Genomic DNA, 26,991 nt, shown 5'->3' on the forward strand with positions numbered 1-26,991 from the left:
ATATAGTCTTTTAAGTGAAGGAAAATATAGGCTTTTAGGTATTTTAAGAATTTTTCTTATCTTTTTAGATTCATCTATTTATTGCTTATATAAATTGTTAAATAGTTCTCCCACAGTTAACAAGTATTTGGTAGTATGGGAGGCCATTTTTTGGAATTTTAATAATCTTCATTTAAAGTAATAATGTAAATGATTGTTAGTTACTGTTTTTAGGAGTCTCACCGGTCATTATTTATGTAATTTGGTTTTAGTGCCCATGTGAATAATTGTTGTTGGAATGATGTGTTTTTCACTTGACTGTACTTTCCTTTTATGGCTTTTAGCCGAATAAAGGTGTGATGTGATGAAATATATTTTGTAAACTTTTGCCGCTTTTGTGTAAAAAAAAAATGATGCAAGTGCGGCGCAAAAAAAGTACGAATATGGGCCTTCATCCTTGACTCAGGGGAACAATCCTTGAACGCAATAAAAGCATTAAAAGTTGCTAAATGGAAAAAATGAATTGCGAACTTCTTATACCAATTGTAAAACTTAGGAAGAGCAGTGTAATCTTCCGACCTCTGATCTACTCTATCTATACCACCCATGTGCTTATTGTAGTCCCAAATGCATGCAAGTTTGTGCACTTCGGCAACCTGACCCCAAACAGTCACGGGGTAAGTAGTCTCATCATGAATGGTAGTCAGCATGCAGACATCCCTCCTGTCTGCATATTTCACAGCTAGCAGCTCATCATTACGCAAGGCACTGCACTGTCCCCTCAAGTTTTTTTTACACACGAGCTCCCTTGGATAGACTTTACGGTTAGAGCGGATTGTGCCACAAGCAACAGTGTGCACTCTGAATAATTCCCTGAACAATTGCACTCCAGTGTAGAAGTTATCTAGGTACAAATGGTGCACCCTGACGTCATTAGATGCCCTGGGGGGGGGGGGGGTACCGGGTGGTAGGGGATGAGCTTCCCCTTCCATCCCTGCTCAAGGGAGAGAGGTGAGAGGCCCACGGGGGGGGCTAGCGCTCCCACCGTGGGCTCAGATGCAGGATGAACTGGTCTCGCCCTCAGCACAGCAGAGCTGTAGCCGAGTGCGAGACCAGCTCGTCCAGGGCACCCAAGGGGTTAACAAAACCTTTTTGTTTTCCTAGTTGCATTGTTTGTGCACTTTTTATTTTGAGAGCAAAGAATCATCAGTTTTGATTTCAAGCTTCTGCAAAGGTTTAAATCTAATCAGAGAGCATTCTGGGAGCATTATTTGTAGCCTCATTGTTAAACTTTGAAAATGTGCGTACACATTTTTATACTGGAACCACCATCAGTAGTGCAGTCCAAGCTTACAAGCACTCTCTAGTACTAAAGGCATTGCATTAATGAACCATAAATATAAGTTTGAACAGCATTAACATTTGTGCACAAATATTATCTGAACTGCACACACTATTTCACAGCCATTTTCACTGCACTTAAGCAACTTATAAGTCACCTATATGTCTAACCTTCAATTACTGAAGGTTAGGTGCAAAGTTACTAAGTGTGAGGGCACCCTTGCACTAGCAAATGTGCCCCCACATAGTTCAGGGCCAGTTCCCGGGTCTTTGTGAGTGAAGGGACGCCATTACACGCATGCGCTACATATAGGTCAATTCCTATGTAGCCTCACAATGATAACTCTGAATATGGCCATGTAAGGTGTCTAAGATCATGGAATTGTCCCCCCATTCCAAATCTGGTATTGGGGAGCCAATTCCATGCATCCTGGGGGCTCCACCATGGACCCCCAGTACCTCCAAACATGTTCTCTGAGGCTTGCAATGCAGCTACAGCTGCTGCCACCTCGCAGACAGGGTTCTGGCCTCCTGGACTCTAAGCAGCTCAGTCCCAGTAAGGCAGAACAAAGCATTTCCTTTGAGAGCAGGGTGTTACACTCTCTCCCTTTGGAAATAGGTTTTAAAGGGTGGGGAGGGATAGACTCCCCCAGCCTCTGGAAATGCTTTGAAGGGCACAGATGGTGCCATCCTTGCAAAAGACAATCTACACCGGTTCAGGGACTCCCAGTCCCTGCTCTGGCGCGAAACTGAACAAAGGAAAGGGGAGTGACCACCCCCCTGTCCATCACCACCCCAGGGGTGGTGTCCAGATCTCCTCCAGGATGTCCCAGACTTCAGCCATCTTGTTTTCCAAGGTGTGGGGCACTTTGAGGGCCTCTGAGTGGCCAGTACCAGCAGGTGATGTCTGAGACCCCTCCTGATAGGTGCATCCCTGGGTAGGTAGCCAATCCCCCTCTCAGGGCTATTTAGGGTGTCTCCTGTAGGTGTCTCTTCAGATTCAGCTTGCAATACTCCTCCAGGAATTCTCTGCATCCTCTGCTTCAGCTTTTGATCGTCGGATCGACCGCAGACTGCTCCAGGAACTGCTGTACCTGCAACAAAGTATCCAGGACAACTCTTGTAACCTGCAACTTCAGCTCCAGCCAGCTTCTCCAACAGTTTCCAAGGTGTGCATGCTCTGAGGGCTCCCTGTCTTATTCCTGCACCAGAAGAACCAAAGGAATCTCCCGCGGAGTGATGGAGTCACTTCCCTGCTCCTGCGGGCACCTTCTGCGACGACGACCAGTTCTCTGGGACTCCTTTCCTGACGACGGACGTGCTCCCTGGAACACAGGTGGTGGACCAGCACGACCCAGACTGTCCTAAGGTCCGCAACAGCACCCCTGTGCACCGCGACATCTCCAGCTCCTTGGAGTTCTGTGCACTTCTTCCAAGAATCCTTCATGCACAATGTAGCCCAGGTCCCCAGCACTCCTTACTGCGACGCACAACTTACACAACTTGCTGAGTTGTTCTCTGGTGGTGTGGGACCTTCTTTAGTTGTGCTGCACCAACCGCATTTTGCATCTTCTTTGTCCCCGTGTCCTGAGACTCCTGTGGGTGCTGCCTGGTCATCTGTGGGCTCTCTCCAGTGTTGGAAGCCCCCTCTGCCTCTTCAGTCCAAGTTGAGGCCCCCAGGTCCCTCCTGGGTCCAGGGAGCACCATTTTGGCGCAAACCGCAACCTTGCTTGAACCAAGGCTTGTTGGATGAAGCAAGCAGCCTGCATCCAACATCTTGACATGGGATATCTCCTGCACCATGCAGGAACCCGCAGCCGTCTTTGGTGCTCTTCTGCAGACTTCTTCTAACCGGAGAATTCTCTTTTGCACCATCTTCTAGGTTGGCTGGGGCTCCTGTCCTTCCTGGAATCTTCTGCGACTTCTGGACTTGGGCTCCTCTCTTCACAGGACTTCAGGTCCAGGAATCCACCATTTGTTGCTTGCAGTCTTGCTTGGTTCTTGCAATAACTCTTATCACGACTTGTAGTGTGTCCTGAGGAAACTTGCATTACTTTACTCCTACTTTCCTGGGCTCTGGGGTGGGGTATTTTACTTACCTTTGGTGTTTTCTTACACTCCCAGCGCCCCTCTGCACACTACACTTCCCTAGGGGGGGAATTCGTGCTTTGCATGCCACTTTCTTAGTATATGGTTTTTGTTGCCTCTAGGTCTATTGCATTCTACTGTATTTTCTACTGTTTTCACTATTCTATTACTATTCACTTAGCTGATGTTGGTCTCTAGTGTATAAATTGTGTATAATACTTACCTTCAGAAGGAGTATTGCCTCTAAGATATTTTTGGCCTTATGTCACTAAAATAAAGTACCTTTATTTTTGGTAACACTGAGTATTGTCTTTTATTGTGTATAAGTACTGTGTAACAATAGTGGTGTTGCAGGAGCTTTGCATGTCTCTTAGTTCAGCCTAAGCTGCTCTGCTACAGCTACCTCTAACAGCCTAAGATGGTAGAACACTGCCTACATTTCACTAATAAGGGATAACTGGACCTGGTATAAAGTAAGTACCTTAGGTACTTACTACAAACCACCTCCTACAAATGCACCTTTTAATTGCAGGTGCGGCCCGTCCTTTAGGGTGGAGGGGCCACGCCCCCACCTTTTGCCCCTCATGAAGAGTGTCTGTCAGGATGAACAAAGGTCAGCCTGACACACCCTTCATTTTCAGCTCAAACAGCCATGAGTGAGACATGCACGATTTGCGCAGACTCCTGGCTGCCTGAGCTGAACTTTGCTGGGCTGAGGAGGTCACAGCTATGGGCGTGACTTCCTCAGCTAAGCAAAGGTGCCTCGAGGCCCTCCCCTAGGTGATGAGGAAAGCGTCACCCATTGACTTCGACCTGGGCGCTTCAGGTTTAAGCCCTGAAGCGCCCAGGGTGAGTGTCAATCATTGACACTTCGCCACAGAGTGGGGTGGGGTCAACAGTCTCAGTGACCCCATCTCACTCTGTGACAAGGCTGGGACTTCTTCCTTCCCTCATTGGCTGACCTTAGGCAGCAGTCCCAACCCTCCTGGGACCTCGAGGCTGAAGGTAAGTGTGTGTGATGTTTTAAAATGAATGTTTGGTGCGTGCGTGCATGTTTGAATGTTGTAGAGTGTTGTTAATGGATGTGTGTGCGTGCGTGTCTGTGTGTGAAAGAATGAATGTGTGTGTGTGTTGCCCGCCCGCCCCCCTGCCTTCTAAAGCTGCCGGACGCCACTGTTTAATTGTCAGCCGAAGAGATAATCGCTGGTACATCAAGCTTTAAGAATGATAAAATGTGAAGTGACCCAGGAGTTGAGGGTCTTCATGTCAAATAAGCAGGATCGAGCGCGCCAAGATAAGGCAAAACTACTGTCAAAAGTACAAAACTGCAATTTGATCTGCAAAACAAACATATTTGGATGAATTCTGGGCATAGCTCGCACATGCTAGTGAGTAAAGGAGTCCGAAAAAATTCTGGCCAATCCTAAACAATCTTGAAAAGTAATTTAGCAGCAAACAATTCAAACATTTTTTTTTTTTTTAAATTCCACCTATCCTATGGTCTCGGGGGAGGCCGTTCATTCAGTATATGCTAACACTTTTCAAAGATCAGAAGGCCAGGGTAACTTAAAACGGAATAGTCCCAATGAACCAATAGGGATTCTGAAAAACTGTGAGCACCGTATCTAACTTACTGCCCTCTACGTTCTAATTAACAAAAACAAGATAAATCACTCTTTTTTTTCTTCCTGTGTTTTGTGAATTTAAAATCCACCTTTGACTTGATCCCTAGTACAACATTATGGGCTAAGTTATCAAGACTCTGAATCTCACCGCCCTTGTTGGGGGGCATAGTCCTACTACTATACACTAACACTGGGCTAAGAGTAAAGGTCAAGGATGGAAGCACAGTCTTGTGAAAGATTCAGACCACCATGGGACTAAAGCAAGAATGTGTCCTTTCACCGATTTTGTTTAACATCATCTTGTCAGACTTATCCGTATCATTAAGCACAGTCTCTGCTCATTCCACAAGAATTGGGGGGCATTCAATCAGCAATCTTTTTGGTGTGGACGATGTCTTATTATTGAGCCATACAAAAATCTGTCTCCAATGCCTTTTGAACACCTTACATCAGTGTTCCCCAGTCTGTGGTCCGGGGACCCCTGGGGGTCCACAAAGCCTCCTCAGGGCGTCTGCGATTGCATACAAAATTAAATAATATTAACAGGTTAGGCCCCGAACTTTTAGTAATGTCTCAGTTGGGGGGGGTCCCCAGATCCCAATAATGGTTCAATAGGGGTCCCTGGGCTCCAGTAATGATAGAGTGGGGGTCCACAGAAGCCAAAAGGTTGGGAACCACTGCCTTACATGCATACTCTAGCAATCTCAAAGTGAATCTTAAAGCTAAAATCTTGATTACAGAAAATAAAAGTTTAAAAAGTGTGCCTGGTTTCTGAATGGTAACCAAATTAAGAGTGAATTGGAATACAAATACTTAGGAGTGCCGCTTGACAACCGAGGGCTTTCTTGACCCACAAGCAATACATGAAAAACAGAGCCTCCACTCTCCTCCATGCACTTTGCTCCTTTTCGAACCAACTTCAGGGCAGGACCATGACACCTAGCTTAAACATTAATTCGAGCAAAACTAATTCCAACTGTTGTGTATGGTTCTGAAGTTCTGCTGGGAAGAGATGCAAAATATAATGTAGGTAGCAAAAAATTTGCGAGTCGAAAATTGCGAGTCTTTGCGACTCGCAATTTCCGACTCGCAAACATGTATCCAACAAGAAAAAGCGACTTCATTTTGTGACTCGCAAATGAAGTCGCACCGCAGATTGCGAGTCTGCTGTTTGCGAGGTCGCTTTTTGCGACCTCGCTAAAAACAAACACGCAAATTGCGAGTGGGTGTCACAATTTGCGACTGTGCCGCAAATTGCATGCAGGTGCAGCAGAACAGTCTGGAAAACACTTCCTGGCTCTTGCTGATGACATCACAGGCAGGAAGTTTACAAATACACCTGGGCGGAGGGATGACCACAACCATATCCAACTGCTGAACAACCACCAGGAGGAACAGCAGCAAGAATGGAGGACTCTGGCAGGAAGAGGAAACTTTAGATTTCAGAGAAGGAACTGAAGGTGCTGACAGATGAGTGCTGCCAGCACCATGACCAGCTATTTGGAAGGGCTGCCCTCAGTGTGCCAGAGACTGACAAAAGGAGGATTTGGACTGACATCCAGGAGAAGGTAAATGCAATAGGGGTGAGCCACAGGAGCATTGAAGAGCTCAAAAAGAGATGGTACCACCTGCGCTCCAGGACCAAGGAGAGGGTGGCACAGCGCCTCCGGGAGATGAGGGGCACAGGAGGAGGCCCATCCACCGTCCCACCACCCACACCCATGGAGGAACGTGTGGAACAGACCCTGGAGCCAGAGGCAGTGGCTGGAATTGGAGAGCTGGACACGTCAGCGCCAGGAACATCAACAAGTGAGTACCATGAAACATGTATGTACACCCATATCTGCCATACCCCCACCCGCCCAGTACACAGCAGGATGCACAACCAAATTAGCTCCATTCCAGACTAGCAACCACCAGAATGGTGCATTATGGGCAATGTAGTCCAGTATGCAGCTGATAGGCAACAGTTTATTAGGAAGCATACAACAGATGTTAGATACTGACAGTGTGTTCCCTATGTCCCACAGGTCTCCCACAAGACATCCCCACCAGCCAGTCTGTCCACGGTGCAGAGGTCAGCCAACAGGCAGCACAAGACTCAGGAGCAGCCACCACAGGGCCCAGCACCACCCGACCACAGTCCCCTACAGCTGCACCATTGGACATTGGGGAGATTGACCCAGCACACGGTCCCAGCCACAGTGCCAGCCAACAGGACCCTGATGCTCCACCGCGTCGCAGACGACGTGTCCATGTCCCTGCGGTGTCCCAGGGAGATGTAGGGGACTCTTCCATGTCCGTGGCCGAGGCAGCTCTCATCAGAGGTCAGCGCCTGCAAACAAGGCAGATGAGTCATATCACGGGCCAAGCAGCGAATGGAGAGGAATTTCACCACAGGTGCACACAGACTTCCAAAGCCTGAACAGTCATGTCGGTGACCTTGCACTCTCCATCCGGCAACTAGTAACTGAACTTGTTTCAGAGAGAGAGAGTGCAAGGCGCCGTGAGCGCCAACTCATACATCGTTTGGACCGCATGGCTGCCTCAATCGTCCGCCTGGCTGTCAATACAACAGGGCTGTCACGCCGGACAGTCAGTTTGCAAGTAGACTTGGGCCACTTTGCAGGGTATGTGGCTCGTGGACTGGGACGGATAATCCACGCTGTGGACATGATGGAGGCAAGAAAGGTGGCTAGGGGCACGGCAGACACACCTCAAGATAGTGAGGAGGGCTCCACCGTCAGTAGTGCATCTGCCACGGACACAAGGGTATTGAGGAATGGCAGTGCTTGTCAGGGATCTGCTGACACTCCAGGCACTAGCCTTGCTGGGCGTCTCAGGCGTAAGAGTTGAGCTATGCACTTGCGGACAATTGAGGCACATGAGGTGAATGTGTCCTCATTGCAGGTGGACGTTTACAGCCCCTGACCAACAGTTCAGTTCTTTAGTTATTAGCTTCACTTAATAAAAGTTCTTGTTTGTTCCACTTCACACCTGGGCTCTTTGTGTGTGACATTTGTGTGTGTGGTGACAGGCAGCACATAGCATCCAAAGTATTGGTTTGCAATATGGTCCGTCTCTGTCTGCCTTGATTTGCAATGCTTCTATCCCCATGATGGCGATGTGGTAGCTCTTGCTCGTCATCCTCCGAATCTGGGTCTTCTGGGGTGAGATGTAGCCCACATCTGGTGGCAATGTTGTGCAGTAAAGCGTATGCGCCAACTATCTTGAATGCTGTTATTGGGGCATTGTGGAGCGCACCTACACTTCTGTGGAGGCATCTGAATCTTGCCTTCAACAGTCCAAAGGTCCTCTCTATAACATTTCAGGTCCTCCTATGTGCACTGTGGTATCGCCTCTCAGTCTCATTGCTGGGTGTTAAGTACGGGGTAAGTATCCATGGTCGTAGCGCATATGCACTGTCACCTGTTTGGCAAAAATGGACAATGTTAGCAGTGCATGGATGGTTTCCACATTGACCTGTGTGTATGTCTTCAGGGTGTGTTCAGTAATACCTAGGAGATATCTGTCTCCAAACTCCCCACGTTCTAGGCGTTGGTGTATCCCACTGTGCCTGAAAATGCAAGAGTCATGTGTACTCCCTGGAAATTTGGCTACCATGTCAGTGATAACATAATGGGCATCACATACCACCTGAATTTTCAGTGAGTGGGTACACTTACGGTTGCAGAACAGATATTCCAGATTTGCAGGAGGGCAGATTTGTATATGTGTCCCGTCTACACACCCTATTACATGAGGGAAGTTGGCAATCCTGTAGAATTCCAACTTGGTGCTGTTGATTTCTGCCTTATTCCTGGGTAGGTATATGTATCTGGACATGTGTGTGAGTATGGCATCTAAGAAACATCTGAAAAACCCTGAGAGTGCACTTTGGGATACCCCACCTGCCACAGCAATGACCCCCTGATAGCTACCCGAGGCCAAGAGGTGCAGTGAGCATAGCTCTTGCACGTGTGGGGATGGCGCTGCCGCGCACAGTCTGGCGTTGAAGCTGCGGATTGAGTAGATCTATTAATTCTAATATTGCTGCACTGCTGGAAAAGTGTCTGGAAAAGTGTCTGCCTGGTTCTGTATATCCTCTCCTGTCTCTGGCTCCTCCTACTCCTCTGCTGTGCGGCGTGGACTCTCCTCCTCCTTGCTATCACATATATCTCCGCCATCTTGAGTCACCCAGATTCCTTCTGGGTCTCCTTTTGTACTTTGGTTCTGCTTACCACCTGCTCTGAGTTAGTGGTAAATTGGGTGTGCAAAATGGGCTTTTTGCGACTAGTTGCAATTTGCGAGTGGCTTTTTCATATGGTTTGCGACTCGCAAATTGTGACTTCCTATTTGCGGGTCGCACTACGGAGTCGGTAATGGCTCGCGTCACTATTTGCGATTCGGAAATGGGGTTTTTGCATCCCATTTCCGATTTTGCGGGGTCGCAAATAGCGATTCTGGCCATTTGCGAATCGCAAAATGTTGCTACATATGTCCCTATGTTTGCTAACGCCGAAATAATTATGTTAAGTAGACTATTGCTGTAGGAAGTATGATTGAACTTCAGCTAACCAAAACTAAAAAAAGCCCAGGCCCTCATTCCCAGATGTGGAGTAATATTGTGTCACATGCAAACAAGGTTTTTAAAACGGTATTACAAATAGCGTTTAAAGTGACCACTCAGTTGGTAATTTTCTTACACCTAATATGCCTGGTATATGGCTGGTGGAATTTGGGACCGAAAACACGATTTCAATTCACAGCTCGGAATTAGGGAAAACATGTGCTGCCTTATATCCCATTTCATCCCATGGAATTTGTTATGGGGAGGTAATACTGAATCAGGGAAAACGTTACTCCTAATATTAGTTTTTCATCAGGTTGTATTACCTTCACATGTTACTCCACAAAGAGGAATGAGAGTGTTAATGTTTCCATAGTCGCAGCTGAGTTGTTTTCTAGAGAAACCAATTAAAATGAAAACGTGGATTAAGTAATTACGCACGATTAGTTTGATTAGCTGTTCATTAGAAGAGTGTGTTAAGTTTCCTGGAGGGTTAAATGATATTCAATATTCTTGAGAATTCAGAAAATACCACTTCGGAACCCCATTAAAAGTGCCTGCAAATTTGTCTGGGAAGTCATCTCACATTCTGCACCTGTAATAAGACCGATGGGATCTACATTGCGTCACTGATGAGTAGACAGACCGTCTGCCAAACTCTAAACCAGGACTAAAGTTCTTCACCTCTTAATGGCAAAATACGCATGAGGGTATGTTATGTATTTGTGCATCAGGAGCTGGATTCCTCATACGCCTAACGTCAGCCGTAAGCTCCATGCAACACCAGTCACTATGCAACAGTAGGCCGCACAGAACCATCTCATTATCCACCACATTCGGCATTATTATTCTGTAGTAGATTGTCACAGGGGTCACATTAGGCTATAATAATGCATCTCTCTCCTTATAGTAGTACAGGGCTCAGCACTGTTGCAAACGTTTCCACATTTAACTCTTGTTTTCTTTGTTTTCCCACAGTGGTGTGTTTGGTGAGCGCCTTCCTTTGCGATACTACCTGTCATGTGGAATGCTGCTAAGTGGCCTTTTCACTGCTCTCTTTGGCTTGGGCTATTACTGGAACATTCACTCCTTGTGGTATTATATCATTATTCAGGTGAGATGGTTTATGTTCTGTCGAACTCCTGCTGCAGTATTTTTCAATTCGGATGTTTCTCCTGTTTGTTATACAGGCCGTTTAGTGAATGTTTTAAACAGAAGTGTTAACCAGGGACTTTAGTCTACCCACTTTAAATAAATCTACCGTTTGGATTGTGCTGTAGCAAAATGTCAGAGTCGATGGCACAGCCTGACAGAGGTTAATTGATGTAAACCATTAAAACGTGTCTGCAAACACTAACATTGAAGAATGCTGTGCACAAGTTAACAAAAGAAGAGTGAATGGAGGAGGAGGTACAAAAAGAAACTAATAGAAATGGGAGGGAATGAGAGGGGCGGAGCAGCATGGAGGTTGGAAGAGGGGATGTATCAAAGCATATATAGGAAGAAAGGACACTACGATGGATGGAGAAAGAGGAGGAGAGAGATCAACAACAAAGAATGCAATAGTAAAAGATTAAGTAGAATATAGAGGGGCAAAAAGCAATAGAAAGGGAGAGAAGCATGGGGCGAAAAAGACTGTACACACGACCTCGTTTGAGAGCGTACAGGGGTGATAGAGCGGAACGTAGTAATAATTTTTCCTGCGTTCGGACGCTCTTTAGGCCGATGGATCTTTTGACTTAGTGGGAACTCTCTGTACTCTTATATCTATCAGTCGCATCCAATCAATAATCAATAACGAACATAAGCAACACCTTGAACAACATAACACTTAACAATTAATCCAGAATACATTTCGGCGAACCCTGACCTTTCAGCCAGGAATAACCACACCAGTTTATTGCAAAGTTAGTGAATTTATTTCCCTATATTAACAAAGCTAGCACAATATAAATGTGTCTCAACACCAAATGATAAACATATATGAACATTAATAGCTGTCCATAACGTCGAAACAAGTGTAATCTATGTAGCATTTGAATCACAAGGCATTCGATAATGGCAATGCAAAGCACTAATACGATAATCTGTAATGAACTAATGGCATACATTTAGTCAGCATAACAAGATCTCAAATTGCATAGTGCGACATATGGAATCCTCATCTAACCTCAAATTAGCATCGGCATGTGGGACTTCATGCAAAAACAATTTAGCAACATTAATTTAGAAAACTCCTAGCTAGGGCCCTTATCCAAATCAGCAGTTGGTTACCTAAAAGAAACACAATGCAATTTTACAATTTCCTTTCATATTTACCAATTACGATCAGCATACAAGGAAGTCTTCGTCTCACAGGTACCGTTCTTCGGTCATCTTGAGTACCGTTTCTCGATCAGGCATGGGACGGGACAAAGGGGCAGGGGTGGACGGGGCAAATGCCTCACGGCGGCAAGGTAAAACTATTACTTCATGCAAAGGGATCAAATCAAAATTACAGTCTCTAGGGCAAGAATCATTTAAAGTCTCTTTCTCTCGATTAGAGAAAGAATCAAAGTCTCTCAAAATGGCGTCGCAGCAAAGTGGGCCATAATAGCTACGAAGTCAAAATGGCGGGATGTCCGATGAAAAAGAGTAATGCTCTCAATGGCCCCCTTCTTCTCGTGCACCTGGTTTTTATAGACAACAGTTCAAGTCCTGTAGGGTCTCCATTGGTGGGTTCATAGGTTAGCTTCAAATTGACCAATCAAAAACGACAGTTCTCAAGCTTTTACTTAAGCATACATTATCCTTGGAGATGGGTACGCAAATCGCAACATTGTCTCCCAATTAGCTCACTTTCAGAGCCTCCATTGTCCGCACCTGCAAGTCGACCTTGAATTAAAGAGAAAATATGCCAAGCTGGCACTAACTTTAAGATAAGCATGTGAACAGCTTCTGTGGAAAAGTACAGCTTCAAGTAGAAATACACGTTTATTAGCACAGTGGGAAAATACGAGCCTCTAAACCGTGAGACCAGGCAACTAGGCCAAAGCCTCCGCTAAAGTAATGCTAAGCTAAAGCATTTCAAACAAGCAAATCGTAGCACACGTTTATGATTATGTCGGATTAGTGCAATTCTAATACACCACGTTATATAAAGCACGCGTATAAATGATGGCAAACTACTCTGAGGGCACATTTTGTCCCCGTACAATCTTAATTAGTTCGGTTAATGTCACACATGATTATTTCAGCACTACGTTTAAGCGTTAATAAATCAAAACCTTCATTTTCTGCTTCATCAATCCCTCCTCTGATGACTACTTGTCATCACACAAATTTAGCCCACAAATTTTATTCCATTAAAATTCTGTCAGTTCCCTCTTCCTTTTAGTTCCCCTAGTTTGCGCTTTGTATTCTTCTGCCATTCTTTTCATAATTTTCTCCTCCTTTCTTCTTTTTATTCTTTCCATAATCATTATTATTCCCCTTTTTATTCCCCATATTCCAAATACACAAATTATTAATATTAATATTCCTTCTATTATTTTCAATAATATTCCATTCCAAATTCCCCCAATCCAATGTCCCACTGAAGCTATTCCCTTTCCAACCTTCTCCCACACTCCTGGTTCTTTCAGTTCTTTCAAATCTGCACTTTCTTTTGTTAGATTAGCAAGCATAGTTTTAATCTTCACACTATTATCCGGTATATAGGTACAACAATGACGTGCACCAATCATTTTGCAAACGCCTCCATCCTTTGCTAAAAGAATGTCTAAAGCAAGCCTATTTTGAAGAGTCATAGCTCTTTCCGCTGCAAGCTCAGCATCTATCAGGATTATAGCACCTGAAAACTTTGTCAACATGTTATCCACTATAGTAGACAACTTTCTTATTTTGATGGAATTCAGCACAACTCCCAATGAAGGAATCATGGCTCCAAATATATCACCTACCACAGCAGCTGCGGTCTCTCTTTTCTGGATACGATGGGATCCAGATGTCTTTTGAATCATCGATACGTCATCCAGTTGATAAACCTTTGGGAACACTATACCCAAATAACATCTCCCCCACCATCCCTTTGGAAGACGATAATAGGCATTATGCCCACAAATGTAATACACCCCTGGAATGACAGGGTCAAGTCCGTTCATCATGAATGTCCATTTGGCCCTAAAAATAAATGTATGTTTACACTCACTCGCTCCTACAAAAATGTTGTCGTAATAGGATTCCCCTCGATATATACAAAACTTCCCTACATGCCAAGCATCTAAAGCAATTTTCCCTTGCGTCTTTATAGCAGCGAAATCATAATTATCTACTGAAGTCCTCTTATGTAGCTCCTTTTCTAATTTCGCTTTCATTTGAGCCCTTCTATCATCTGTACGATCTAAAAAACTTATTTCTACAGCAGAGACTGAGCAAGTAAGGTTCTCCCTATGAGCATGAGCCGTCTCAAAGGGTAGCATTGGCTCGAACAATTCCCTCATAATTTTATAATCCCAATATTTTGCAGTCTGGCTTAGCTGCGCTATTATAGGAACATAAGCAAAGGTAACATCATAATTCGAGTAAAAATACTGTATGTTAGATTGACCATAAAACCTAGACATTACTATACTACATGTAATCCCATATGTAAGAGGCATGTGGTGATAAGTTACCCCTTCCTTTACTGATGTCGGTATCTGGGTACACACATAACAATCTTTCGCATCCATAGTTTCAACATACTCTGTTAGTAAGCGATAGAAAACGTTATACAAAAGCTCTTTCTTATCATGCAAGAGTCTCTCATCCAGTGCTAGCCTTTTCAATGCGGTTAGTTCAGTGACAGTAACAGGAGCAATAGTAGAAGCAGCAATAGTCTCATTCTCACCCTTTCCATGCATTCCAAACACAATTGCCATTATTATTGTTACACATGTAATTACCAAGCCTATACACACATATTTACAATATTTCTTTCTATTGTTTTGCGTCATGATCTGTATAGAATCAGAAAGCTAGAAGCACTTATAAATGAAACTATTTTAGCAATTCAGTTACAAAGCTGAGCGAGCACAATGTTCACACCGTTTTCTTCAAAAGGCCAGGCACTTATCGGTTAGCAGCATTTGTCTCAATTCGGCAATAACTCAGTCCTTATCAGTATAGCAAATGTCTCATCCGGTTTAACAATGTCTCAGCTGGTTGCTTCTTTCACATTAGATTGTAGCAAGCATTTATTACCCTTTCAATCAACAGAGTCTATGAAACTTTTCTTTTCTATTGGTATCTCTTCTTCTTCTTCGTTCTCGATGCTTAGAGATACAAACTCGTCTGTCCAATCATCATTGACTGCATATGCCCATTCGGGACCGGAATACCTTCTGTTCGGTATCCTTTTCCTTTTCAATTTTGCTTCTCTTCTCGACTCTGCTTTGCTGGTACTTTCCTCTTTTGTCAAGTCCTTTTCTTCACTTGACGATTGTTCCACAACAGTCACTTCCTTTCTTTTCTCTTTCACTTTTGGTCTCCCTCCTTCGTTCGAACTTTCTTTACCCTTTTCTTTTATTGGTGAGATACTTAGTCTCCTCTTTGCACCATGTCCATTTGATGGACCTGCGATCTTTTCTGCAGAGGTTTGAACTCTTTCGTCCTTGCCTTCCATGTCCCCACCTTCAGGGGAATCGGTCACGTTTTCTTTTTCTTTTTCTGTATCATCTGTTTCTGGGAAAGCCCTCCTCTGATCAGGCTCTCCTGCCTTTTCACCTTTTTCGAGCCCTTCGTCACCGTTACTTTCTTCAGGCTCTTTATCACTTTCAGCTGCTTCAGGCTCCTTGTCACCTTCAGCTGCTTCAGGCTTTTTGCTACCCTCAGCCGCTTCAGGTTCTTTGTCGCCTGTAGCTTCTTCGTCGCTGTCTGAACTTCCTCCTTGGTCTTCCCCAAGTGAGTCAGACTCTTCGCCCTCCAATAATATTTCCTTCTCTCCCACTTCTGCTTGTTCGCTTTCAGTTCGCTTCTGTTCTTTCTCAGCACTCAGCACTGTTTTGTCAGGCACTGGTATTTTCAGCGCTTCAACCTCCTCATCTGTGGGACACAACACCTTCTTTGTGTGACTGGCGTGAATCCAGTTGGGAACCCCCGCGCACTTCACAGCGGTAGTTGTCGTCAGGATCACTTGGAAAGGGCCTTTCCAACGGGGTTCCAGACACGACTTTCTCACGTGCTTCTTTACCACGACCCAGTCACCTGCTTTCAGTGCGTGTCCTGGACCTTGGATCGGTGGCAAGGTGGTTGCTTCCACCTGGTGAGAGAAAGAGCGAACCACGTCAGCCAGACCTTTGCAGTAGTCTAACACCATATCATCTGTAATATTCAAAAGCATGTTTGCGGGAACTGCAGGAAGTCTCATAGCCCTGCCCATGAGAATTTCGTGCGGAGACAATCCAGTTTTTCTATCAGGAGTGTTTCTCATTGACATTAGCACTAAGGGCAATGCGTCAGGCCATTTAAAATTTGTCGATGCCCATATTTTTGCCATTCTCGATTTCAGCGTACCATTCATCTGCTCCACCAGTCCTGATGCTTCAGGGCGATAGCTACAATGCAGCTTTTGTTCAATGTTCAGTGCTTCGCAGAGTAACTTTATCACCTCGTTATTGAAGTGACTTCCCCTATCTGATTCTAAAGAGATCGGGAATCCGAAACGTGGTATTAACTCCCTCAACAATAGCTTGGCAACTGTAAGGCTGTCATTTCTACGTGTGGGGTATGCCTCAATCCAGTGACTAAAAATGCACACAATCACCAACACATATCTTAAACCTCCATGCACAGGCATCTCAATGAAGTCCATCTGCATACGGCTAAAAGGTCCGCTTGCCCTACCAATGTGGCTCGCGTTCACAACTGTTCCCTTTCCTGGGTTCATCTGCTGGCAAGTGACACATCAATGGCAAACTGCTTCTGCAGCTTGACGAAATCTGGGGTTAAACCAATCAGTTTTGAACAATCTTATCATGGCATCTCTCCCTAGGTGAGCTTGCCCATGATAGAACCGCGCAAGCTGTGATAAGAGACTATTTGGTAAAACATATTTTCCTTCATGTGAAACCCATAACTCGTCTTGTCTCTTTATACATTGTGATTTGATCCAGGAATCTCTTTCATCCTCCCTGACATTATTCTGTAATGCTTTTAGTTCCTCTATTGTATCTACGACCTTCAAGGCAAATGCTTCAGCTGGTTCGAGTTCTGGCTCACTTATTGTATTCCAATCATCCCTTAGTAATATACAGTTCAAGGCGCAGAATCTTGCGACTTGATCCGCATATGCATTTCCTAGAGACACATAGTCCTGTCCCTTCGTATGAGCGCTACACTTTACCACTGCAACTTCAGCTGGCACTTGAATGGCATGTAACAATTCCCTTATTCTTTCCCCGTTTTTCACTGGGGATCCTGAAGAAGTCAGGAAACCTCTCTGTGACCATAGTTGTCCAAAGTCATGCACAATCCCAAACCCGTATTGACTATCTGTATAAATGGTGACTTTCATCAATGCAGACAATTGACATGCTCTAGTAAGGGCTACAAGTTCTGCTACTTGTGCAGAATAGACTCCTTGAAGCCATCCCGCTTCCAAGACTCCTGTTACAGTACATACAGCATATCCTGCTTTCAAAATCCCCATCCCATCTCTTAGACATGAACCATCAACAAAAAGAATCTGGTCATTTTCATCAAGTTTAGTATCCTTGATGTCCGGTCAGGGTTTTGTGCAAAATTCAGTCACCTGAAGGCAGTCATGCTCGACGTCTTCAGCGTTCTCAATTTCAGCATTTTCTCCAGGAAGCAAGGTAGCTGGATTCAACGTAGTGCACCTTTTCAGCTGCACATTCGGTGAGCCCAGAATTATCGTTTCATACCTTGTGAGTCTTGCTCCAGTCATGTGTTGCGTTCGGGAGCGGGTCAAAAGTATCTCAACTGAGTGAGGGACCATGACTGTTACTGGGTGTCCCATCACTATTCCTTCACTCTGAGTGAGGCTGATACCAACTGCTGCTACGGCGCGCAAACACCCTGGAAGTGCTGCTGCAACCGGATCCAAAGTAGCTGAAAAATACGCTACTGGTCTGTTTACGCCACCATGGGCTTGGGTCAAGACAGACAAAGAACATGCATCACGTTCATGACAAAACAGTGTGAAAGGCTTCGTGTAATCAGGCATACCTAAAGCTGGAGCCCTGCACATGCATTCCTTCAGTTCAACAAAAGCATCCATCTCATCTCCTTTCAGCTCAATTTCATCCAAGGCATCCTTCTGGGTCAATTTCAGTAGGGGCTTTGCTAGAGACGAGAAGTTGGGAATCCACTGGCGACAATATCCCACCATTCCCAAAAACTTCCTCACCTCCTTCCTTGTCTTAGGTGGACTCATTTGGAGTATACTTGTAATTCTTTCCTTCATTATTCTCCGTGACCCTTTCTCGATTTGGTGACCCAAGTATTTCACTTTCTTCTGACAGAACTGTAATTTGGAAGGGGACACTTTATGTCCATTCCTTCCCAAATGATTCAACAGAGCAATGGTATCAGCTGTGCAGTTGCTTTCTGTCTTTGATGCAACCAGTAAGTCATCAATGTACTGTACTAGGGTTGACTCGAATGGCAATTCTAGTTCTTCCAAATCTTTCTTTAGAATTTGATTGAATATTGACGGTGACTCAGAAAACCCTTGAGGAATTCGACACCAACTGTATACTCTGTCTAGGAATTTGAAACAAAAAAGGAATTGGCTGTCCTCATGAAGAGGCACAGAAAAGAACGCTTGTGACAAATCGATGACTGAAAACCATTCAGCATCGCAAGGGACCTGGAACATTATCACAGCTGGATTCGGTACTACTGGGCAGCACTTTATTATGATGTCATTTATTTTCCTCAAATCCTGCACGAGTCGGACTTTCCCACTTGGCTTTATTAGTCCCATTATCGGTGAATTACATGGGCTGCTTAACACTTCTTTCAGTACCCCTTGTTTTACAAATTCGTCAATGAGTTGAGCAACTTTCATGAGGGTATCTTGTGGCATGTGGTATTGTGGGGTCTGGGGAAAGATTCCATTGGGCTTTACCATCACTTTTACTGGTTCCACTCCTTTCATCAATCCCACCTCTTTCCCTGTCATGTCCCACACTTCCTTTCCGACTGTTTCCCGTAATTCTGCTGGGATATCTTCTTCAGTTATCATCGGGAAAAGACAAATTAGAGGATACTCTTCGTCGACTGTTTCCATCTCATCCCCCTCTACACTGTCCTCTTCTTCCCCATCATTGCTCGTCTGTATTGTTATTCCTTCGTTTGAACACATTATCGAACAACCCAATTTACACAATAGGTCTCTTCCTAACAGTGCTATCGGGCTTGAGTCACATACCACAAACTGATGTACCCCTTGATAGTTACCGGTGCTGACTGGTACCAGATCTGTAATTGGGTTCGTCAGATGTCTGTTTGCTACTCCCACCACTTGAACTGTCCTCCCTGAGAGTGGCAAATTTGGTACTTCACTGCTCTTAACAGTTGAACGCGTGGCTCCCGTGTCAACCAAGAATGAGACACGGTGACCCATTACTCTTCCCTCTACGTACGGACCCCTTTGATCAACTTCCAAGGATGCCGCAAGCACACAATCTCCTTCTTCTCCTGAACTTTCACTCTCCCATACGTTGTTTATTCCACTCTCACTGTGTAATGGGAACTGTTGTACTGTGCCGTTTGTACTCATTACCTGACCCGTTACCTGCGGAGGAACCATCACTTGCTGCTGACTCATTGGTGCCAAAGGTATTTGCATTTGCTGATTAGGTACCATAGGTAACTGCTGTTGCATCGGCTGCATTTGCGTCATCTGCATACGGGGCATCTGCACCTGCTGCGGCTGCATAGGTTGTAATCCCTGCAATTGATTTACAGTCTGAAAATTTGGGTTTGGACCTCTCAATTTCGGTCCCCTCATTGTTTGAAATGCATTGACATCATTGTTTTGCTGACCAACACCTACACCTGTACCTGTACCTACACCTGCACCTACACCTGCACTTTCCTGCACCACCATCGGGCACTCGCGTTTCCAATGACCGACGATTCCGCACACGTGACACGGCATCACCTTCTTCATCGCTTGCACACCCGTCACAACAGTGTTCAAATCCGGACCATTATTCACAAAACCTCCTCTGCCTCTGCCTCTGGCCTGTGGCTGAAACGCCATGGTTCCCTGCAACTGTAACTGCTGTTGCGGTATCTGCTGTGGGAACCCTTGCATCCCTTGCAAACCTTGCAAACCTGTCTGAGCTGCCTTAAGCTGCATCATCATCACCTTCTCTTTCAGCCTTTTCTGTTTCACTTCAATTTCGTCGCTACAGTATTTCGCATAAGTCAAGACCTCATCAATCGGTTTCGACTGCCAGCAAATCAAATGCGACTTTATCATTTGGCTTATTTCTGGTCTCAGCCCTTCCACAAATCTGAACACAAAATGGAGCATGTCCTTCGCCTCTATTGTTTCCGTGCCACTGTAATTCTTGAACGCCTTCAACAACCTCTCATAGTAACTATGAATCGATTCTTTAGCCTCTTGGGCAGTTCGATCAATTTTCTGCCAATCCACATTTTTCGCGGCAACCTTCGTCTTCAAATGCTCAATCACCTTCTAGTACAAACTCATCACCATAGGTGATGGTGCACCCGTCTCTCTGTCCCTCTCAGGTTCACTTGTCGGCCAACCTACAGCTCTTTTGCAATCCTCCCACAAATCTGCCGGAACCACAATCTCAAAGAGAGTGTTCAGGTCTTCCCAGAGACATTTTGCAAGCTTCACAAACCTATCAGTCTGCTGATACCATTCAATCGGCTTCTCTCTTAGTTTGGGAAAATCGTCCGTAAAGGACTGAATGTCGCTTCTGTGCCATGGTACATGTACCAATTTTCCCCCTGCTGTCTCCCTCATTGGTAACATTGTTACTGTATCACTACTCTGCGGTCTTTTCTCATTGTGCTCTGTAGCACTGTCCCTCCTCTTATCCTTCCTCTTTACCCACCTGCTTTCCCACTTGTCTAAGCATCTCCACACTTGTGCACTCTGCAATAATTCTCTAAGGTGTGCCTTCATGCCTGCTGATCTCATGTGTTCAAAATCTGTAGTCCCAAAATCCAACCTATAGCTCCTGCTCAAGTGTTTCGTCTTGCCTATGTCAATCCCATTTCTGTCCGCTACTTCCTGCAAACTTCTATGCACCTTGTTTACTTCTTTCGTGATCTTTGGACATAGATACCTCAGCTCCTCTTCCGTGTAAGACTCTAACCTGTTCACACCCATACTCCCTTCCACCAATTCTTGTGCTTCCATGTTCAGCCTCATCCTATTCAGGTACTCTTCTCCTTTCCCACTGCCTGAACTTTGTGTGGCATTTAGACTGTTGAACCACTGGGTTAGCTGTTGCGCATTTACTCCCATCAGTGTAGCATTCACATCGACTGCCATCGATGGCTGCGGCAGCTTTTCAGTGTTCGATGTGAGAGGTATTATCAGTGGGGGGCTCGACCTCACCAGTGTTGACTGAGCACATATGGGACTAAACTCCATCAAGGATCCAGACCCATTTGGCTGAGTCGCTATCGGAGTTATCCCCGGAGTGTTTTCTATGCACCTTCTTTCTGTCCCATTCTGCAGCATTGATCCCTGACTGCTCAGACCCGAATTAGGCTGACTATACAGAGGTACCGCTGGACCTACGGTAATGGGCAAGGATATCGCGTCTGGGTTCTGTCCATTCCCCATGTTCTGTGGCATGTTCATTCCCACACCATGGGTCATCACTGCCGGCATGCCCATCTGGCTCCCCGTCATTTGAACATGTGCATTTCCTCCCTGCATCTGCTTTTGAGGCATCAAAAACTGAGTTGATTCAGCTTGTGCCATTGTTTGGTTGTAACCATTCTGTACTCCCCTTACGGTTGGATCTAGAATCATTCCTGCACTGTTATCACTGTTGTAGTACCCTGGCATCTGCGGCTGATAATTTTCTGCTGGTTTCAACACGGGCACATCTGGATATATTCTCCTAACCTGCGGTATCTGCGGGGTGAACAGCAGACTCGGGTCCTTTGGTCCCGATGATGCTCCTGAACTCTGAGTTTCATTGTTCTGTACCGGTGCCGGAGGGGCAGAACTGGTACTCGGACCTTGTCCATTCTCTGCATAAGGCGGTGGACGGTCGTTCAGCAATTCCATTATTAACTCCTCATCTTCTAACTCCTCTTCTCTTCTCAACTTTTCCTCGTCCTCTCTATCCTTGGGACACTTTCTGTCTGTCTTACAGGTGGCTTTCTTACCTGTCTCCTCTCCTTCCTTAGTAATTGCGGGGAACAATTTTATCCCCTGCAATACATCTGACCTCCACACCTTCTGTGCATTATCCCACCTAGCATCCGCTAGTGTCTTCTCTACCTTCCTCATTCTGGTCTCGAACTTCTTCTGCTGTTGCTGTCTGGCCATTAGTTCCCAAATTGCTAGAGCCTCAAACTGTGCTGGCCTTGGAGGCACCTTCATGTCGTACATCGTGAATCTCAAATTCTCTAAAATCTTTATATTGAAAGTCCCATATATTGGGAACGCTACGCTCCCATGTTTCTCTGTCAACTTGTGCCATTGCTTTAGCCAAAGACACGGAGCTACCCCCTTCTCTTCCATTACAATGTAAGCTGGTGTACCCTCGGGCGGCGTCTCTTCTCCTACGCTCGCTTTAATGTAAGACTCCCCCTTCATCGCGCTCCTAAATGCTTTAAGGAATTTCATTTTCTCGTCTTTTATTTCACAAAGTTTATAATCAATAGGTAACTTTAATTCCACACAATTTGTAATCAATAGGTGACTTTAATTCCCGGAATACTCTTCACCTGCCTTTCCCCTTCCAATCGAGTCCCACGGACTGCGTCCAATCCGTGCGCGACCCTTCTCTCCAACCAACCTATCCCAGCGCGGCTCTTAGTGACGTCACACTCACACACACTGCGGCTGACAAAGCCTCGTGGCTAGTCTTCCTTCACCCACCTCTTTTCGTAACAACTTCTTGCATATATTGCGAGCTACCAAAAAAATAAAACAGATCTGTCGGTTTAATACAGGAAGTGTAACACAATCGCTTCAGGACCTTAGGGACCTTTCACTAGCCTCGGGACCTTTCACTAGCCTCTGGCCGCTATTCCGTCTTTCTCAGTCCCCACATTCGCAAGCAAATCTGACCCGCAGACCTACTCTCAACTTGTCAATGATCTGTTCTAGTGCACTTAGAATCTTGTCAAAGCCCGAAGTCGAAGTTTCTTTCACTCCCTAACACACGTACCCGACTCGTTGACCACGCCCGATCAACCTACTAAACCGCCCAGACCACAACATGGATCAACATACTCCGGAGTCTCTTGACCTCGCAGGGCCCGTCTCAACAACAACAACCACGTGGACCTTTTTATGCACAAAGCGCCAGACGCACATGAAGCTCGACGACTTCCCTACTCTCACACTCGGAGCCGCACCTCCGATATCTCTATGAAGTTCGACGACTTCACTACTTCTACACTCGGAGTCGCACCTCCGCTATCCTCAAAAAGAAAATCCTCACAACCTTTTCACACACCCTGCGGCGATAAGCTGTGCAAGCGCAAAACCCTAACTTCACTCACACCATCACTAGTACCGCCAACGCTGATTCCACACCTCCGTTCTCTCCATTCGCAAGCTCCGAGATCCCGGGAAAGTCGCGGTGGACCTAGCCCGTCATCATCTTGTCAATCCGTTCTACCCAAGAAAATCTAATTCAACTTCTCGAACGGGGTCTCAGAATGCGTAACCGTTAATTTGACACCATGTACTTTACTAGTACAGGGTCCCAAAAGACGGAACCATCCTCTGCTACCATCTACTGATAGAGCGGAAGTAGTAATAATTTTTCCTGCGTTCGGACGCTCTTTAGGCCGATGGATCTTTTGACTTAGTGGGAACTCTCTGTACTCTTATATCTATCAGTCGTATCCAATCAATAATCAATAACGAACATAAGCAACACCTTGAACAACATAACACTTAACAATTAATCCAGAATACATTTCGGCGAACCCTGACCTTTCAGCCAGGAATAACCACACCAGTTTATTGCAAAGTTAGTGAATTTATTTCCCTATATTAACAAAGCTAGCACAATATAAATGTGTCTCAACACCAAATGATAAACATATATGAACATTAATAGCTGTCCATAACGTCGAAACAAGTGTAATCTATGTAGCATTTGAATCACAAGGCATTCGATAATGGCAATGCAAAGCACTAATACGATAATCTGTAATGAACTAATGGCATACATTTAGTCAGCATAACAAGATCTCAAATTGCATAGTGCGACATATGGAATCCTCATCTAACCTCAAATTAGCATCGGCATGTGGGACTTCATGCAAAAACAATTTAGGAACATTAATTTAGAAAACTCCTAGCTAGGGCCCTTATCCAAATCAGCAGTTGGTTACCTAAAAGAAACACAATGCAATTTTACAATTTCCTTTCATATTTACCAATTACGATCAGCATACAAGGAAGTCTTCGTCTCACAGGTACCGTTCTTCGGTCATCTTGAGTACCGTTTCTCGATCAGGCATGGGACGGGACAAAGGGGCAGGGGTGGACGGGGCAAATGCCTCACGGCGGCAAGGTAAAACTATTACTTCATGCAAAGGGATCGAATCAAAATTACAGTCTCTAGGGCAAGAATCATTTAAAGTCTCTTTCTCTCGATTAGAGAAAGAATCAAAGTCTCTCAAAATGGCGTCGCAGCAAAGTGGGCCATAATAGCTACGAAGTCAAAATGGCGGGATGTCCGATGAAAAAGAGTAATGCTCTCAATGGCCCCCTTCTTCCGTGCACCTGGTTTTTATAGACAACAGTTCAAGTCCTGTAGGGTCTCCATTGGTGGGTTCATAGGTTAGCTTCAAATTGACCAATCAAAAACGACAGTTCTCAAGCTTTTACTTAAGCATACATTATCCTTGGAGATGGGTACGCAAATCGCAACATTGTCTCCCAATTAGCTCACTTTCAGAGCCTCCATTGTCCGCACCTGCAAGTCGACCTTGAATTAAAGAGAAAATATGCCAAGCTGGCACTAACTTTAAGATAAGCATGTGAACAGCTTCTGTGGAAAAGTACAGCTTCAAGTAGAAATACACGTTTATTAGCACAGTGGGAAAATACGAGCCTCTAAACCGTGAGACCAGGTAACTAGGCCAAAGCCTCCGCTATAGTAATGCTAAGCTAAAGCATTTCAAACAAGCAAATCGTAGCACACGTTTATGATTATGTTGGATTAGTGCAATTCTAATACACCACGTTATATAAGGCACGCGTATAAATGATGGCAAACTACTCTGAGGGCACATTTTGTCCCCGTACAATCTTAATTAGTTCGGTTAATGTCACACATGATTATTTCAGCACTACGTTTAAGCGTTAATAAATCAAAACCTTAATTTTCTGCTTCATCAGGGGTGAGGATGTAAACTGCAAATGTCGAAGAGATCTGAAGAGACCGCACTAGTAGGGAACTAAAGGCAGACGCTGGAATGTAGGAATTTCGAGTCACTGCACCAAAACAAGTTTGGGTAGAAACACCCCTTACAAAAGCGAGTGAAAGAGTGATCATTGCAGCGGAAGAATCGAAAACACGGTTTCTTGGGTGTGAGAAGCCGCTGTTGCAGTTTGATAAAAAACTGGCTTGCACTCTGTTTATTAGACTGCTAATAATGACAAATAATATAGGCCACTACAAAACGGAATTGCCTCGTGCAGGTGTAAGTATTTCTCGAAGGTACTGATGAGGTCGACATTGGACGGATATAATTACTAGTTTCTTGAGCATAGGGTCAAACTTGTAACTTGCAGAGACCTTCATAGCCTTAAATTCATGGCTGTCAATTCACTGAAATTCCAGGGGTAGCAACAATAACATCACAAGCCCCTTGACCTCTACTTTCACTCTCACACACACAACTATATATACACACAATTCACACTTACATATATTCTCTCTCACATAAACACACTCTAGTCTGCAAGCACCCACAACATACACTGAGAAACATGTTTTATTTATCTCAGCTGCCATGGAAGGGCATATTCCAGCTAATGGTACTACATTTATAATACACTAATAGTAAAACATACATTATTATTCAATATTTGAGTAAAATAAAATTGACAGAAAACAAAGAGAGCGGGGCCTCAACTGGCGTCCATAAGGGCGTCCATAAGGACGAGCTGCCATTGTGTTCCAGGCATTGAATTTGCCACCTGTGCGGCCAGGGGTCGCAAAGGCAGTGCCAGGAGTCGCAAAGGGCAAGCCAAGGGTGGCAGCTGCAACCCCTGGCGACCCCCCAAATGACGTCCATGCTTACATCTGCACACAGTCAACTAAACAACCCTGAGTATCCAGCTGGCACTGGCTGTGCCCACGTCTGATTGGGAAAGGTGGAGTTAGTTAACTAAAACTTCTAGACCTGGGTGTTAGTGCCCACCGACTCTGCCTTCTCAGTGTCCAGTAAGATGAGTCTCGGGTCTCAGTCCTTATGCCTCAAAGCTCATGATGTGGTTTGGCTTATCCACAGGGTGCAAAAGGGGTCGGAGTGCCTGCAAAGGTTAGAGAATGTAAAAGTCCTTCTGGTCTATTAGAGTGCCCGATGGCCGGCCTGAAGTGGCCTACGCTGCCCCAGCACGTGTTGTTTATAGAATAATGGGGTGGCAAACCTGGAAGGGATGGGTATTTCAGTCATTACTCACTTGGTGCTCCTATAAGGAGCAATACATTTATGTTGCTCAGACTAAGACATGTTCGCCCTCAGTGCCCAATTCTTTCTTGTGGTGAGGATACTATTCAAGTTGTAATTTCGAAAACAGTGTGAGGCTCCATGACTGTACGTTCTAATCCTTAGATCAGCAGCGCTTGAGGTGTCAGATTCAAATGCTTCTGTCTCTTTCTGTGCATTTGTAATCAATCAGGATCGAGTGGAAGTACCTGTTTACATTCCATCAAAAATCACAGTAATTCCTAGAGTCATGTAAGAGTTTACCCTTTAACGAAGAACTATGATGGAGTCGCATATTGCCAGGTGCCCAGTAAATGCAGTGTATTAAGGCTTGCAGGCGTTTTTAAGACAATGCTATGTTTTGAGGACAGACACTTTACAGCAAAGGATAATGGGCCATCAGGAGAAATGCACAATAGTTGTTATAGTTGGTAAAGAAGCGTTGGAAGGAAGGGAAGTGAGTATTAGAATTGAGTTTGTGAGCAGAGGGAGATA

General features: G+C 45.0%; 1 protein-coding gene across 2 annotated transcripts in view; it reads left to right on the plus strand.

The window, feature by feature from the left end:
- Positions 1-26,991, plus strand: part of SLC37A2 (solute carrier family 37 member 2) — a 1,507,897-nt gene that overhangs the window by 517,279 nt on the left and 963,627 nt on the right. For both annotated transcript variants that reach the window (XM_069224551.1, XM_069224550.1), the window contains exon 5: positions 10,582-10,717. In XM_069224551.1, the coding sequence (XP_069080652.1) occupies positions 10,582-10,717 (136 nt within the window). The remainder of the gene's footprint in view (positions 1-10,581; positions 10,718-26,991) is intronic.

The sequence above is a fragment of the Pleurodeles waltl genome, chromosome 3_1 (genome assembly GCF_031143425.1).
Source record: "Pleurodeles waltl isolate 20211129_DDA chromosome 3_1, aPleWal1.hap1.20221129, whole genome shotgun sequence".
Lineage (NCBI taxonomy): Eukaryota > Metazoa > Chordata > Amphibia > Caudata > Salamandridae > Pleurodeles > Pleurodeles waltl.